The sequence below is a fragment of the Phoenix dactylifera genome, chromosome 11, assembly GCF_009389715.1.
Source record: "Phoenix dactylifera cultivar Barhee BC4 chromosome 11, palm_55x_up_171113_PBpolish2nd_filt_p, whole genome shotgun sequence".
In the NCBI taxonomy this organism is placed as follows: Eukaryota; Viridiplantae; Streptophyta; class Magnoliopsida; order Arecales; family Arecaceae; genus Phoenix; species Phoenix dactylifera.
In genome coordinates, this window is record NC_052402.1 from 10,755,230 (window position 1) to 10,769,312 (window position 14,083).

Sequence of the window (14,083 nt, forward strand, 5' to 3'; positions counted from 1 at the left end):
ACTTCCATTTTATAGATGGCTTGCATGGCACGGACGCTACCCATTTGAGACCATCAATACCTGTATAAGTGGACCCTAGTGAAGGCATGGGAACAACGTAGTCAGTGAACCTTACAACCTCACAAGCACACCACTAGCTTCCATAGCATCGTCCTGGAGCATAAATCTTGTCCCATAAAGCAAGAGCGCCATGGTACCAGACATGCATGCTAAACTAACAAACAACCCTCACAAATAACTCCATAGATGTCCAAACAAAGTATAGCATCGTTCACTTTTGAATTGTTTCCCTCCACCAGGCCTACTGAACGAGCATATACCCCCCCATCCACATATTAGACTAAACACGATTACTCGAGACTAACCAGGCTTCGCATTAGTCGCTGTGTGCTATTAATCACAAAATGTAAAATTTGATGTGCTAGTTTCATGCCGGATCTTCTCAAATCGTTCTCGTAAACCCTAACAAGAAACCACATCAGGTTAAGCTATGTAACATTGTGTGAAATCTTTGAATTACTTAAGCCATCCTCTTTGTATGTTAATTAGGGGTTGTTGGGTGTTGTGGGGACTTGATCACTTCAGTTAGTGAATTAATAAATAAAATCAATTGGAAATAAAGAGGTAAGCTCACCAGAGGTGCCTACATCTCTGAATTTTCAGGTGAAAAAGAGTGCAACTTATTCCTATCATAAAAGGAAGAGCTACACACTCCCAAGGAGCTTACTCTTGCTTCCCGCTTCCCACGCTCTTCTCCTCTCCTCCATCTCCTGTGCGATATCTCCAGCTCCACACGGTCACCGCGGATAGCTCGACCTCGCCATACTCCCTCTTGATCTTCGCTCTACCGTCCGATCCGGTCATGGACCCCGTGAAGGCGGAGAAGGAGACCGCGATGCGGCGCTACCGCCGCCTCCGGAAGATCGCGAAGCTCTTCCGCCTCCTCGAGGCCTTCGCCGCCCTCCTCTTCCTCTCCTGGTCCTCTGCCCGCCTACCCGCCGCCGCCCGCTTCTCCGGCTACTTCCTCCGCCGCCTCGCCGCCGTCATCCTCAGCCCCCGCTTCGTCTTCCTCCTTGGCAACGCCATCGTCCTCGTCCTCTTCGCCAAGTCCCGCCAACTCTCTTCCTCCGCCGACGACAGCGATGGCGGCCTCTACGACCAGTTCCTCGAGTCCCGCCGCCGCATCGGCTTCTCCCCACCGCCGCCGAGGACGACGCCGGCTTCGCCGGAGGAGGTCGTGTTCGAGGACAAGGCGGTGTGCATGGAGACCCGCCCGTGCCGGAGGAGCGGATCGGAGAGGATCGTGCGCCGTCGGAAATCGCTGGAGCGCCGGCGGAAATCGCTGGAGCTCCGGCGTGCGGAATCGGATGTGGGGCCGAAGGGAGAGAAGCCTCCGCAGCCGCCGCCCACGGCGGCGAAGGAGGAATGGGAGACGAGCACCGACGACGCGGAGGAGTTCCGGCGCACGATAGAGGCGTTCATCGCGAAGCAGACGAGGTTTCATCGCGAGGAGTCGATGGCGATCGTCTGGGCCGAAGGACCATCTCCTCCGCAGGATCACCAGAACCTAATATTTTAAAATAGCATTGTATAAAATAATCTGAGAAAAAAAATGGAATTTTTAATTTTTTTTCTCTGTTTTCCTTTTTTTTTCCTTGATAAATCTGTACCTTAGTCTGTACAGACCGTACTGGAGTGCAGAAATGGACGAAATTGCCCTTGTTTATTTGTACCAATCTTGGTTAGTGGAAGGACATGTTCGTAAATTAATGAGCATTTTATAATTAAAAGTGATATATTAGGCTATAAAATTTTATTATTTGTATTTTTTTCTAAAATGGAAGGTACATACCATGAATACATCCAAAACAATCAACATATACATATCTCAGAATGCATTCACTCTTTCCAACTCAAAAGGTGTACCCAAATAGTTGATGATCTGAAAGACCACCTTATCTCTGACCAAAATTTGTATTCAAATTTTTGCCATCCACCTGACCACCTCCCATGCATGAGGTTATGGCATCGAGTCTCCTCGGAAATTTTGGCTCCCACCTATGCAAGCTTGACATTTGACGGCCCTATGATCCATATCAAAGGGACTGGCGGTTTAACATGTACTTATCATAATTATTGTTATAACTAATGATTTGTGATTATTAATTATGAAATTGTTAAGAATGGGAATGACTTGTGGCACACGTATTCGGATTATTGGGTGAGCGAGTGAGTGTGAGAGAGAGAGAGAGAGAGAGCGTTTAAAGGAAGAGGAAGAAAGAGGAATAGATTCTAAAATTCCTTTCGGCTTTGTTCATATATTCTCTGCTAATCTCAGATGCCCTTTTGTTTCCCACCACTGATTCTTCTTTTGATTAATAGAGTTGATGGATATGGGAGCATGTAAGCTACGCTTGTGTCCCTCACTCCATGGGTCCATTCCTTGCCTTGTTTCCATGAGCTCTAGAACTGTCCCTTTTCTTGTCTACTTCTACAGTCCAACACCTCAATGATTCCTCTAATAGTAATAGAAGATAAATTATAGAAACTAGAACAAGGAGCTAACTGCATTTCAAGGGAGAAGAAGAAGTCATAATGTATCATTTAACAATGATAGTTCATTCAATTTTGCTCAAAAAACATGACATTAACTTAGCCCGGCTGGTCATCCTTATGAAAGATCTCAATTTTATCATTATTGTAATGATGGAATATATTATACTTTAGTACTTGCTGAAGTGTACAATTAATTGATGTCAAGTTGGCACGATTTTTATTTTTTTTTGCTTGGTGCTTGTTCACCTTAGCCGTTTATCTATTTGGGCAATCATGATGTATTACTATGATAATTCACTAATCACTAAGATAAAAGCTACTTTTCATGTTCAAAAAAAAAAAAGAAGCCTAATTCTATTCTTTTTGCTGCACTACTTGGAATCACATTATTATCTCCACTGAGAGACAGGATAATGAGGTGTCTGAGAAAAAGCTCTCAGCCACGCATGCTATCTTCTTTACTAGCAAATTAAATTACCACCACCTTTTTTTCTCCAAAATATGATTCCTAAAAGATCACTAAAATAATCAATCCAATTTCTGGCATCAACTTGTTTGCTAACTTCCTTTCTCCCTCCCCTTCTGAATAGATATGCCCTTTGGATATTGAGGGGTCCGTGAGAAATAAAGTAAAGACCTTTGACATGTTCTATAGTGCTCTTTTAGTGATGGGTACCAACGGATAACGCCTTTGCAGAGTGGTAAGCTTCTGTGTGGGCTCCATTAGTTGTTTCTTGATGACACATGGAGGTCCATTCGAGTCATTAATTTATGCCTTGGAATATATAACTGTGACGCACTTATGCAGATTATTCTAGGGGCCAAGCTTACTTGAATGAAGGGTGTCCTTAGCTAGTAGCTGGTGGATAAAGGTAAAATCCCACCATATCCTCCTTTTAACACATCGCTTTATTGTTCCTCAATACTACAAGAAGATCAGCTTCCCAATCTCATAAAATGCACCCCCCTCTCCTCCATTGCATTGGTGTAGGTTGATCCAGATCTTGCCTATCTTTTAAGATCCATGAAGGCTCCTATCTTGTTCAAAGTCCCTTTGGTAGTAAATTGACACCAATTAATAGAGTGCAGCACAACACCGGTAATCGGTTGTTGAAGTGTCTTAGATTTTAGATTTAGTTAAATCGCACTTTAACGCATGCTAACCGAAACAAGGGTTGTCGGCTTAAGGTTAAAGCAATCATTTGACCAATAGATTGTCCAAATTGGAACATTTGACTAGCTAGTACATGAAATCTAGCAACCTCTACTAATTAAAAGCACATTTGTCTCCTTGTTGTTCCAAGAGAAGTCAATTTTCAGCATACTTTCTGGCATGTAGCCTAGATATCTTCCTGATTCCTAGGGCCAAATCAAAATCACCAAGATTTGGTTATTCACTTGCTGTGTCACCAATGTCATTATTTGCCATCAACTAACAATTTTTTTCAGTACAACACTATAGAAAAACATTTTGAGCCCTGCAAGCATGAGAATATTTGGCTTATCTTCCCAAAGCAATGGCACCTCTAATCTCCAAGACTTCGTCTTCACCTCCTACCTCTGTGCTGATAAGCTGCCATGGCCTCAAACGGCTCCCTTGCAACATTGAAGAAATTTTCTACTAGATCAGAATGAAGAACCTTATCCTGCATACAGTCTTGTGATTTATTATTTTGACTTCTTATCCATCTCTTGGATTAAACGATGCTGGAATATAATAAATTCATGTCGAGCTTGCTTTTAAATGTTTTCCTGAGAGATGCATGACCCTTTATCTTTATATATATATATATATATATATATATATATATATATATATATATATATATATATATATATATATATATATATATATATATAAAATTCAAGTAGCCTGTACGAGTGAGTCCAGACCTGATACACCAATATATTTAAATAACTGGCCAATCTTGGCACATATGTGGGTTCTTATCACAAGTTACAAAGTCTAATCTCTCTTTTGCTCATGCACTGAACCATGTACACTTCAAGAGGCAGTCATGGATCAATTTGTATGGTGGGTATCCAAGAATCCTTAATTTGGTTAACAAGCGTAACATGTGCTGATTAAGAAATATTAAAGCTTGATGATTTAGACAAGCCCAAATTGCGATCATAAACTTTGTTTGCAAATTCAGCAGTTGTATGGCGTCACAAGGCCGTTTACATGTTTTTTTCTAACTGGCATAAAAAACAACATCAAACCAACCAACCAAGGAATATATTGCCTTGATATCTTACTTAAAACAAACAATACTCTTACTGGAGAATCTCTTACACATTGTCTCAGACATCCAGTCATCAGTGGCATATCTTCCACTTTAATCCCATGGTTTTGATGAAGCAATCGACATCATATGTCCCGATACATCACGCAAGAATTTGTTCTCCTTCACAGTGCAAAACAACCATCAGCATGAATCGCCTTGCTGGAGCTCACTGTGGTCCCTTTAGGTAGAATCCATTAATTAGATATTTTCAATAGATGGGTTCAGGTTGATCTTCTTTGGCAATGTCAGCCATTGGATCGCGTTTTGCATACCTCTCAAAGCACTTTTACCGCTTTGTCCCATCTACCTGCATGGATCTCAAAGCAGCTATTGCGCGGTCGAACGATTGATGTCGTGAAAAAAGATGAATCATTCTTTTGCGCAAAAGATGCAGCCCGAACCCTTAATAGATTCCCTATGTTGTAATTATATCCCTACTGTTCGTTATCCAATAGGAATCATACAGGTATTTTTGGTGAACTATTACCGGTACTGCCACAAAGCATTACTTCTTCCTCCTTTCCTACCATTAATAACCAAAATTTTGGGACATTGCATTAAAAGAAGACATGGTAGTAGAAGAACTTTTCTTTCTTGTAAAATAACCAAGATGAGAACATTGGTGATCTATCAACAATAAGAACAAGTGGAGGGGGAATGAAGCTATATAGATCAAAATCATAAGTTTTTGTATTATCGTTATGCTTCTCCAATTACACCTCGATGTAAATACCCCCAATGTCTCAATAGTTACACCACCTTCATGTAGATGACTTATGTTACATATTTGAAGTTATATTTTCTGTAACACTCATGGTCTTGGTTAATGAAAACTTTCCTGATAGCTTTCCTGGACTTGATTGGCCATGTGTGCAAACTTATGAGGCCACTCGCCCTTACTAAATCAAAATCCACGATCGAAACCCTCGATCTTTATCCCGATTAGGTGATTTTGGTTTTCTGAAGCGTTCTTCATGCATCACAAAGTCCAGAGTCCCCATGAAGTCACCTAGTTTATAAAAAGGTAAGAAAAGGTTACCATCCAAGCAATCAGGATCACAATTAACTGTTGATCACTCAAATACATTTATAAAATGGGTATAAAACTGGTAATTTATTTGTTCCAGATTTTTGGTATACAAAACAGCAACACATGAAGGGTTGCGTATAATAAGCATTTGTTGTAGTTGAACAAATAAGATTTAATTATAATGTAAATTCCAAACATTATCATGATATAAGAGTTAATAATGCAAGTAAAGAGATTTTAATAAAGCTTTTTTTTTTCTAGAGATGGTACTATAGAAGTATGAATACCTTTTTTTCATATGAGCAATCTCAAATCATATGAATCATCTTGGATGATGCAACAACCTAAGACTTTACCCCAAATGGCTACCCAAAAAGTATGATTTGAGTTCTCTGGTTTTGAATAAGTACACAAAATCTACCAGTGCATAGCTGATGTCGGATTAAACACACGCCCATATGTAACCTCATATACTTTCTTCATTTAAGTTCTCATATCATCATCAAGCTAAAAGTCCAAATATATTCAAATATAATCACAAGTACAATGATTGGCCCATGGTCAGTCCCAATAGGCCCATACTGCAATGTTTCCTAGTTCACAAGAATAATAGACTAGGTCCGCTCTGATACTATTTATAATAAAAAAGCTTGTTGGAAGGTATTATTTGAGTTTCTTGGTCCTTTATAAGCATCCAAAATCTATCCATTACACAGCCGATGTGAGACTAAATGTACGCTCGCATGGTCCTCACAAAAAGCTTCATCAATTGAAATTGCACATAAGCTGCCCTACAAAACTTAAGACAATAATAGTTTGAGCTATGCTGAAGTTGGGGAATGATAGGTCGAGCTCGTCGAGCCGAGCTTGTGTCAAGCAACCCTTATCGAGGACTGATCCCAAAATTTCCTGCGGCATGACCGAACTCATGCAACACTCCTAGGGACAAGATAGCTGGAAAGAAATCACGCAAATTGCTATTTGGACCGATCGGCCAGCCAGAATTACAAAGGCATTTAAGATGGGCTGGGATGCAAATTATGGTCATCAATCTTTGTCAGAGCCCATTGTAGCACACCCTTTGCCCCACAAATAGCACTTGAAAAGCCTGAGCTGCATTCATCCAGCGACGGCAGCCAATGGCTCCAGTGATGTTCTTCAAGTAGGGATGCAAATGGGACAAGCCAAAGCCGAGAAAATTCAAAACTTTCCACAGGTCGGTCGGTCTAAATTTTATTCCCCTGACCCGCTTATTTGCAACCTAATCTTCAAGCCGATATCTTATTTATTTGATGATATAGATTTTTTTTTTCTTCTTTCGATTGGACTAATCATGTGTGTGTATAGTATAATTACAAGTAAGTAATGATCTGAAAAACAAGAATCCTGATTTATCAGAAAAAGATGTCCTGTTGAAGTATACAAGACTATGTTTAGGATGAAGATATGTATTATCAAAGCTCTACAGACAAAACAACAGCAAATATATGCATATATAAGTGAAAGTTCTTAATATGTTGCATGGAGATAGGATGTTTGGAGATGTTCCTCTTTGAGAGAAGGAAGTCGAGGCCCTCTGAGGCAGGACAGACTGTGGTCGTAGATGCTCGTTGTACCCGTTTGAACTGAGAGGACGTTTTAGGACTTTTGTTGAGCTTGTAAATCATTGACAGGCCGCTGTCCTGAGGATCAAAATAGAATCTGAGCCATAGCTAGATTCATTAAATCTCTCACTAAAAGCAACAATAGGCTTGATAACCAAGAAAAATACATATTCATTAGAATATATAAATATATACATATATCCACACATATACATACATACATACATACATATATATATATACCCACACACACACACACACACAAACACACGCACACACATACACACACACACACATACATACATACATACATACATACATACATACATACATACATACATACACATATATATACACACACACACACACATCATATATATATATATATATATATATATATATATATATATATATATATATATATATATATATATATATATATATATATATATATATATATATTATATATATAATAGAGCTAATTGATTGCCACCCACAAATTTGGGAATTCAATAGAGCTAATTGCTAAGGATCTAGACAAGGAGGTGTTGGTATTTTAGCCTGAGTTAATTATTCGCTTTGGGGTGGGGGGTTACGTAAGGAACTCCGTCCGGGTGCAACACCCAGACCGGCATTGGTGATTTCAGCAAAAAACAAGAAAAAGAAGAAGGAAAACTTCTGTCACCAAGGAAAAAGACACTTCCTTGGCATCTTCCAGGCCCGGGCGTTTAGGCTTTTGAAGATCATCATTAACCTTTATAATAAATAACAACTTAAAGGGGGACGTCCCAATCCTCCTTTTCTGTAAAAAAAAAAAGAAATCACCTAAGTCAATCTGCCATCTCTACATTCTTATCTTTTTCTGAATTTTTCTCATTTATTAGGTTTCAGTTCCCATCTCTTGATCTGTATTTTTTGACTGAGAAAGAGAGAGAGAGAGAGAGAGAGAGAGAGAGAGAGAGAGAGAGAGAGAGAGAGAGTCAAGCGGTTTACCAAAAAGAATTATAAGTACAAATCACGGTTTACCAAAAGAATAATAAGTATGAATCTCAACGCTAGCGGAAATAATACGTGATCATGGAAGCTACACGTCACCATTGTTAAACAGTTTTTACGTACGTAGCTCCGTTATTTTATCAAATACTTCAAAACCCTATTTTTAGTGAAAAGTATGCAGCAGCTAAAATTTATAACATATGTTACTCAGCACATTATGTCCATTACAGCTGACATCATTGTAAATTGCCATGCCGGCCATTATTTGACATTTTTAATCATTTATTCATTATTGATTAAGATGTAAGTTTTAAATTAAATATTTATATTCTCAAAATGTTAAAATTTCAATTCGGCTTTATTTGGCATTTTTAGAATATTTTACATGATCATTTTTATCTTTTTTTTTTTAAATCACAAAAAAACACTATCTTTAAGAATATTGCAACATTATTATTCTTGTGGCTCCTAAAGAGTGTTCAAATTAGTTTTTTGCTTTTTTTCTATAACAATGTGCATTAATACCGGTCGTATATACATAAGTGTTGCATTAATTTTGACACCATACATCGTAATATTGGCTTAAAGTGTACTAGCATAAAAAATTTGGCAAAATAATTAGATATTAGATAATTATATTGCAATAACTAGAAAGATTATGATCCTTATGCAAAAAAAAGCATCGCAAGGATTATACAAGGAGTCCTAAAAAGATACGTGATTGTATCAAACCAAACCTAATCGGGTTCAAAGTCTTTTACCATTAGGTGCTGATAGCAAGTAATAGGACAGTTTCAAAAAACTTTTTTTATTTACTAAAAAACAACAACCTTTGAACTCATCAGCCAAATTTAATAACAATTCAATCTAATATTGGATTCCTCCTTCCCTTTCGAGTGAAAATTCTAGCATTTTGTTAGCCGATAACAATTAAGAAGCATCATAAAGCAAGCTAGAAAGAAAAATGACAACATAAGAAGGTGATCAGGGGGGTTGCATTATCTTCTTCGACGTAGGTAGATCAGCTGCACTACCGCTTTTCCGTTGTGTACTTTTGACAATTTATTGGCTGCATATCATCTATATCTCTAGTCAGAGAAATTTCATCCTATGAGGATAGAGAAATTTTCTACGACGTAGTCAATGTTGTTGAATTTTTGTTTGGACATGATCGATCTGCATGTCAAAAAAGAATGCAGCCTGAACTTTTATAAGGAAAAATAGCTCAAAATGGGTCAAATATGTTCATATTCATGATGGCCGAAATGCCATTTTAAATCCACTACCCCATTTACAATGGAGGCAAAAGTAGTCGCTTCCACCAAACCTTGTCATTTTTTTCTCTTACAAGGTGATAATTTGCTGCACCGTGGCAGGGGTCAAAAAGCTCAGGGTATTAGATTCTACATTCAGGTCATCCAACTCCATCTATTAAGTAACCATTCTGATCACATATTTAATAAATGTGATAGTTTGGAAATTGAGTATAAAAAGTCAGGTTGCGCCACTTTTTGCCAAGGTTGTAGATTAATTGACGAAACACGCAATCAAGAATGTACTATAATTAAAGACAAACTTACATATAAACAATGTTTTTCTAAGTTCTAACAACCCATCACATGATAGGTGTCTTAAGAAAGTCTCATATGTTATTTTACAAGAAAAGATGCAAGCATATGCTGCCATTTCCAAGTCCTTGGTTCAACCTAAACTAGGTCAACAATTTGTCCTGTTGTTGCAAAGAATACATGCAGATTCCAAAGGAATTAAAGAACATGATTCTAGATCATAGATATCTTGAAGGTGTGGTCGTCAAGAGCAAGCAGTTCAAAGAATTTAAGATTGATGCACCAAAGACATTTGGTGCAGTCATTAATGGCTTCGATTTATACGGCCCTAGGTAGGAGGTTGGATGCTCGATAGCATCTAACTCTTTCCAAATTTTTTTTTTAAAAAAAGGCCACAATATTGGGTGTCAGAATGGGATGATCTAATAATAATCATCAAGCTATCTTACAAGGAGGTAACAATTCCATGGCCCTTCGAATCTAATTAAATATCGGCAAGCAAAGTTACTAAAATCTGGAGTGAAAATCCTTAAATGTAATTACAAGATAATATCGATCCTCAACCTGACTTATATATGCTTCAAATTGTAAAATCAATGCCAACACAGTTAAGTAGCACTATGTGACAAAAGCTGCTTGATTATTAGCAAATATATTTTTAGAATCAGACTACATACAAATATTGAATAGTGAATCTAACTACTGATTTTATAAGAATAGATCATATATTTTCAAGGAATTGTACCCATTTAGAAGTTATCAGATGATTTTGTCATTGGATCTAAATATAAGACAGAAAAATATATTTGCTAAACTCCTAAAATACATATTTTGAATATTTAGCACGTTTGTTTAGCCTACCACCTTTCTCATACTTAGATTTTGGATAATGCAAAAAAAAAATCAATCTTTTCTTACAAATTAATAATTAAGTAATTTTTTATGCCCAACAATTTGCTATTGAATATATATATATTCTGAACTTGTTTGTGTTTTCTATGTGGCCTTGAGTTCAACATTGGCAATGTTCATAAGCCACTGACCCTTGCTTATAAATGTCTGGCAAGTCATTAATTTAATCAATTATCAAATAGATGTGTGAAACTTAGAATTTCTAATTGTCAGCAGTCGCAAATTTAACTAATTAGCAAATAAAAGTATGAAGCTTAGAACTTTTAATTGTGAGCAGTGACAATAGGACACCAAGTTGACAAAGTCCCCGTCCCCTCACCTGCTTGCCGTGGCAATGCACGTTATGGTCAGACTCCCACCCCACGCGGCTCCTCCGCGCGGTTTACGTGCATGGGACGACTCCCCCAACTCTCTGACTCTAGCACCATGGCTTTCCAGGGTCTTCACCCTGAGATCGAGCAGTTCAAACTAAATTTTGCCACTCAAATATGTTAGCTCCACACCAGAGACACAAGAGACGTACGTCCATTTCCGCTGTTCCCCCATCTTTATGTCACTGGTCCCTTGACTCTCCAAGCCTTCACCTCAGTTTGCACTTCAAACTCGGATGTTGCATCTTTTCTCTGCACAGCATACACATCATAGTACCTCAGTCCATTTACCCAGCTCTACTTGTTAAGAGATCCTAGTCCCTCAAGATGCTCTGCCTTGCAATTCTGCATGCAGCCCAAGTGCTTCAGCATTCATGAGCACTCTTCATCCTGAGTTTCTTTCCTCAGCCACAAACTGATAGACTTTCATCTTCACAAGCTCCCATCTACTTGTGCCATATCAATGAGCAACCTTAATTAGTCATTCATCACCAATTAATTAGTCATTCATCACCAAGCACATTATCTCTGCAACATGCTACTCCACTCGTAAGTTGTTAACACCCACAAAGACTCAAACATCCAGCTCCTCTGACACTGGACTTCAATATCTATGGGTCATTTTATTGCTTCGGATGTCCCGTATCCGCAACCAAATACATATAACCGGATACCACATGGACTAGAAGATCCAGACCTCAGAAACATCTCCCTTAGGTTTTCATTTTTTTCACTCTCATCAAAAAGGAGAAGTCCTCATTTTTGTAGATTTCCACCACAAAAAAGAATGCAATTTTGTCTTTGTCCCACCTTCCAAAATAATAATCAAAATAAAACCTGTAATCGTATATTCTTTTTTCCACAATATAAAAGAATGACGAGAAAATACTTTCAAGAAAACGAAATATGGCCTTTTGCGTCAATGCATCCAGGATGACAAATTAAACCACGAAAAAACTGCTTATATACATACAATTTCACTTTCCTTTCCCATGGAACAAAAGAATCACGCTAAAAGAAGAAACTCCCAGAAGAAAAGGAAAGGATGTCCAATTCTATATTAGTTAATTTCATATCTTGTTTTCACTACTGTTGTTATTGTTGCTGTTGCCTGTTTGGGCAGCCCTGCTACTGCCGCCACCGCCGATGATGGAGGTGATGGCAGCTGCGAGCACGGCGGTGAAGCTTGGATCTGCCGTGATGGCTGCCGTCGCAGCGCTCACCGTGTCAGCCAGAGATGAGGGCTGGATGGATTGCACCTTTGGATGTGAAAGTTGGGATCCATCGCTGCCCGGCGACATCTGAACCCCTGAGATTAATTTTGATTGGTTGAAGAACGTCTGCCCGAAGTCCAGTAGCAAAGAAGTCGGTGGTGTCGCGCCGAGAACTGGAGCAGCTCCATTTGGAAATGGGACCTGGAATTGGGTTGATGGCCTTCGGAATGGAACATTGGGAGTGTGTGCGAGGTCTAATGTCACGGTGGGGAACGGAGCTGCGGCTGATATGGGAGACAAGCTCGACGAGCCCGGCAGTTCAGTTTTCGCAAGGAAACTAGAGTTCATTAGTCCATCAGTGCTCGACATGGATCCAGATAAGAGCATGTTTGCCGCCGCTGAAGTGGTCGATGCCGTTGCCATGGCCGCGGGGGGAAGTGGGTGGCTGTGCTTCCCTTCGTAGGTTGTTATCAAGACCGATCGATCCTCAGCACACCTTTGAACCTGTCAGGGTGGCAACAACATAGCTTAAACTTAATTAGTCTTGGTGCGCTTGTTTCATCGTTGTAAGATCTAAAGGAATTGGACTGAATGCTAAGTTATAGTTACTTGTTTGCGGACTGGGCAGCCGGCAGCCATGGTGCACCGGTAGTAAGCCCGGGGGCAAGGATTTCCCTTCGCCATCTTCTGCCCATACTTCCTCCATTGGCATCCATCTGTGATCTAGGAGAATACGTACAACGGTGATCAAATTAGTCTAAACTAACTAAAAACTATTTGCTCGTAAGTATATTACAAAGTTCTTTATATAGTTTTACCATGGGTGCTTCGGACCGTGCTCGGACTGACACGCGAGCCTTCCTGATGGTGGCTTCCTGGGATTGTTGGTCGGAACTCTTTGAAGGGGATGAATTGGCTGCTTTGTTGGGGATCCAGCTTTGAGACACTTTACCAGGGCTCTCCTCTCTAAACGTAACCCTAACATCCCTGCCATCCGATCTCTCGCCATCGATAGGGACTGCTTCTTTGCTGTTGTAATTCTCCTCTACGTTGTAATCCATGGACATCACTTCCACATTGTTAGGCGGGGATATGGATCGATCCTGGCTTCCGCCTTCGGTTGGAGAGTGGGAAGCCTCATCAGCCAACGGAGCCAGTCCAAGATTCAGAAACCGTCTTGGCACAATTGCATCTTCATGTTCGTTTCGCTTATCGCCCATTTTCTCATGCATGGCCTAATGAAAAATCTGGCAATTAACTTCTTGTTCTCCAATTTTTATGCTTAGTGAGGTAATATGAGTGTATTATCGTATAAAGGCCTACCTCATGCCATTGCAAGCTTCCATTTCTTTGGTTCCTCTCCTGCATCAGTGCGATGAAATGCATTTGGAGGGAGTTAAAGTTGTTGGTCGCATAGCTTAGCATGCTCTTTAGCCTCTGGTTCTCTTGGTTCACGCGCCCAAGCTCGGCTTGCACTGCTGCCAACTAATTTTTTTCCAAAAAAGGGAGAAAAAATCATTATTCTTCAGAAAAAAAAAAAATCA

At 39.4% G+C, this 14,083-nt stretch overlaps 2 protein-coding genes across 2 annotated transcripts; one reads left to right on the top strand and one right to left on the bottom strand.

Moving 5' to 3' along the window:
- Window positions 1-713: 713 nt before the first annotated feature.
- Window positions 714-1,822, top strand: LOC103715017. Its single transcript, XM_008802517.4, has one exon. The coding sequence runs from the start codon at window positions 863-865 to the stop codon at window positions 1,577-1,579; it is 717 nt and encodes a 238-aa protein (XP_008800739.2). The 5' UTR covers window positions 714-862; the 3' UTR covers window positions 1,580-1,822.
- A 10,415-nt stretch (window positions 1,823-12,237) lies between these two features.
- On the bottom strand, window positions 12,238-14,010 carry LOC103715016 (probable WRKY transcription factor 31). The gene is made up of 4 exons (XM_017844700.2): window positions 13,863-14,010; window positions 13,358-13,774; window positions 13,149-13,262; window positions 12,238-13,043 (listed from the first exon to the last, which is right to left on the bottom strand). Exons 1-4 carry the CDS (start codon window positions 13,962-13,964, stop codon window positions 12,396-12,398), a joined length of 1,281 nt encoding a protein of 426 aa, XP_017700189.2. The 5' UTR covers window positions 13,965-14,010; the 3' UTR covers window positions 12,238-12,395.
- Between the last annotated feature and the right edge of the window lie 73 nt (window positions 14,011-14,083).

Excerpts from the sequence above, each read along its gene's own strand:
- LOC103715017 (XM_008802517.4), top strand. The coding sequence starts at position 863 with ATGGACCCCGTGAAGGCGGAGAAGGAGACCGCGATGCGGCGCTACCGC.
- LOC103715016 (XM_017844700.2), bottom strand. The coding sequence starts at position 13,964 with ATGCTAAGCTATGCGACCAACAACTTTAACTCCCTCCAAATGCATTTC. Across the intron at positions 13,775-13,862 it reads GAAGCTTGCAATGGCATGAG|GCCATGCATGAGAAAATGGG; the intron begins GTAGGCCTTTAT and ends ATTTTTCATTAG. Across the intron at positions 13,044-13,148 it reads GCTGCCCAGTCCGCAAACAA|GTTCAAAGGTGTGCTGAGGA; the intron begins GTAACTATAACT and ends CCACCCTGACAG.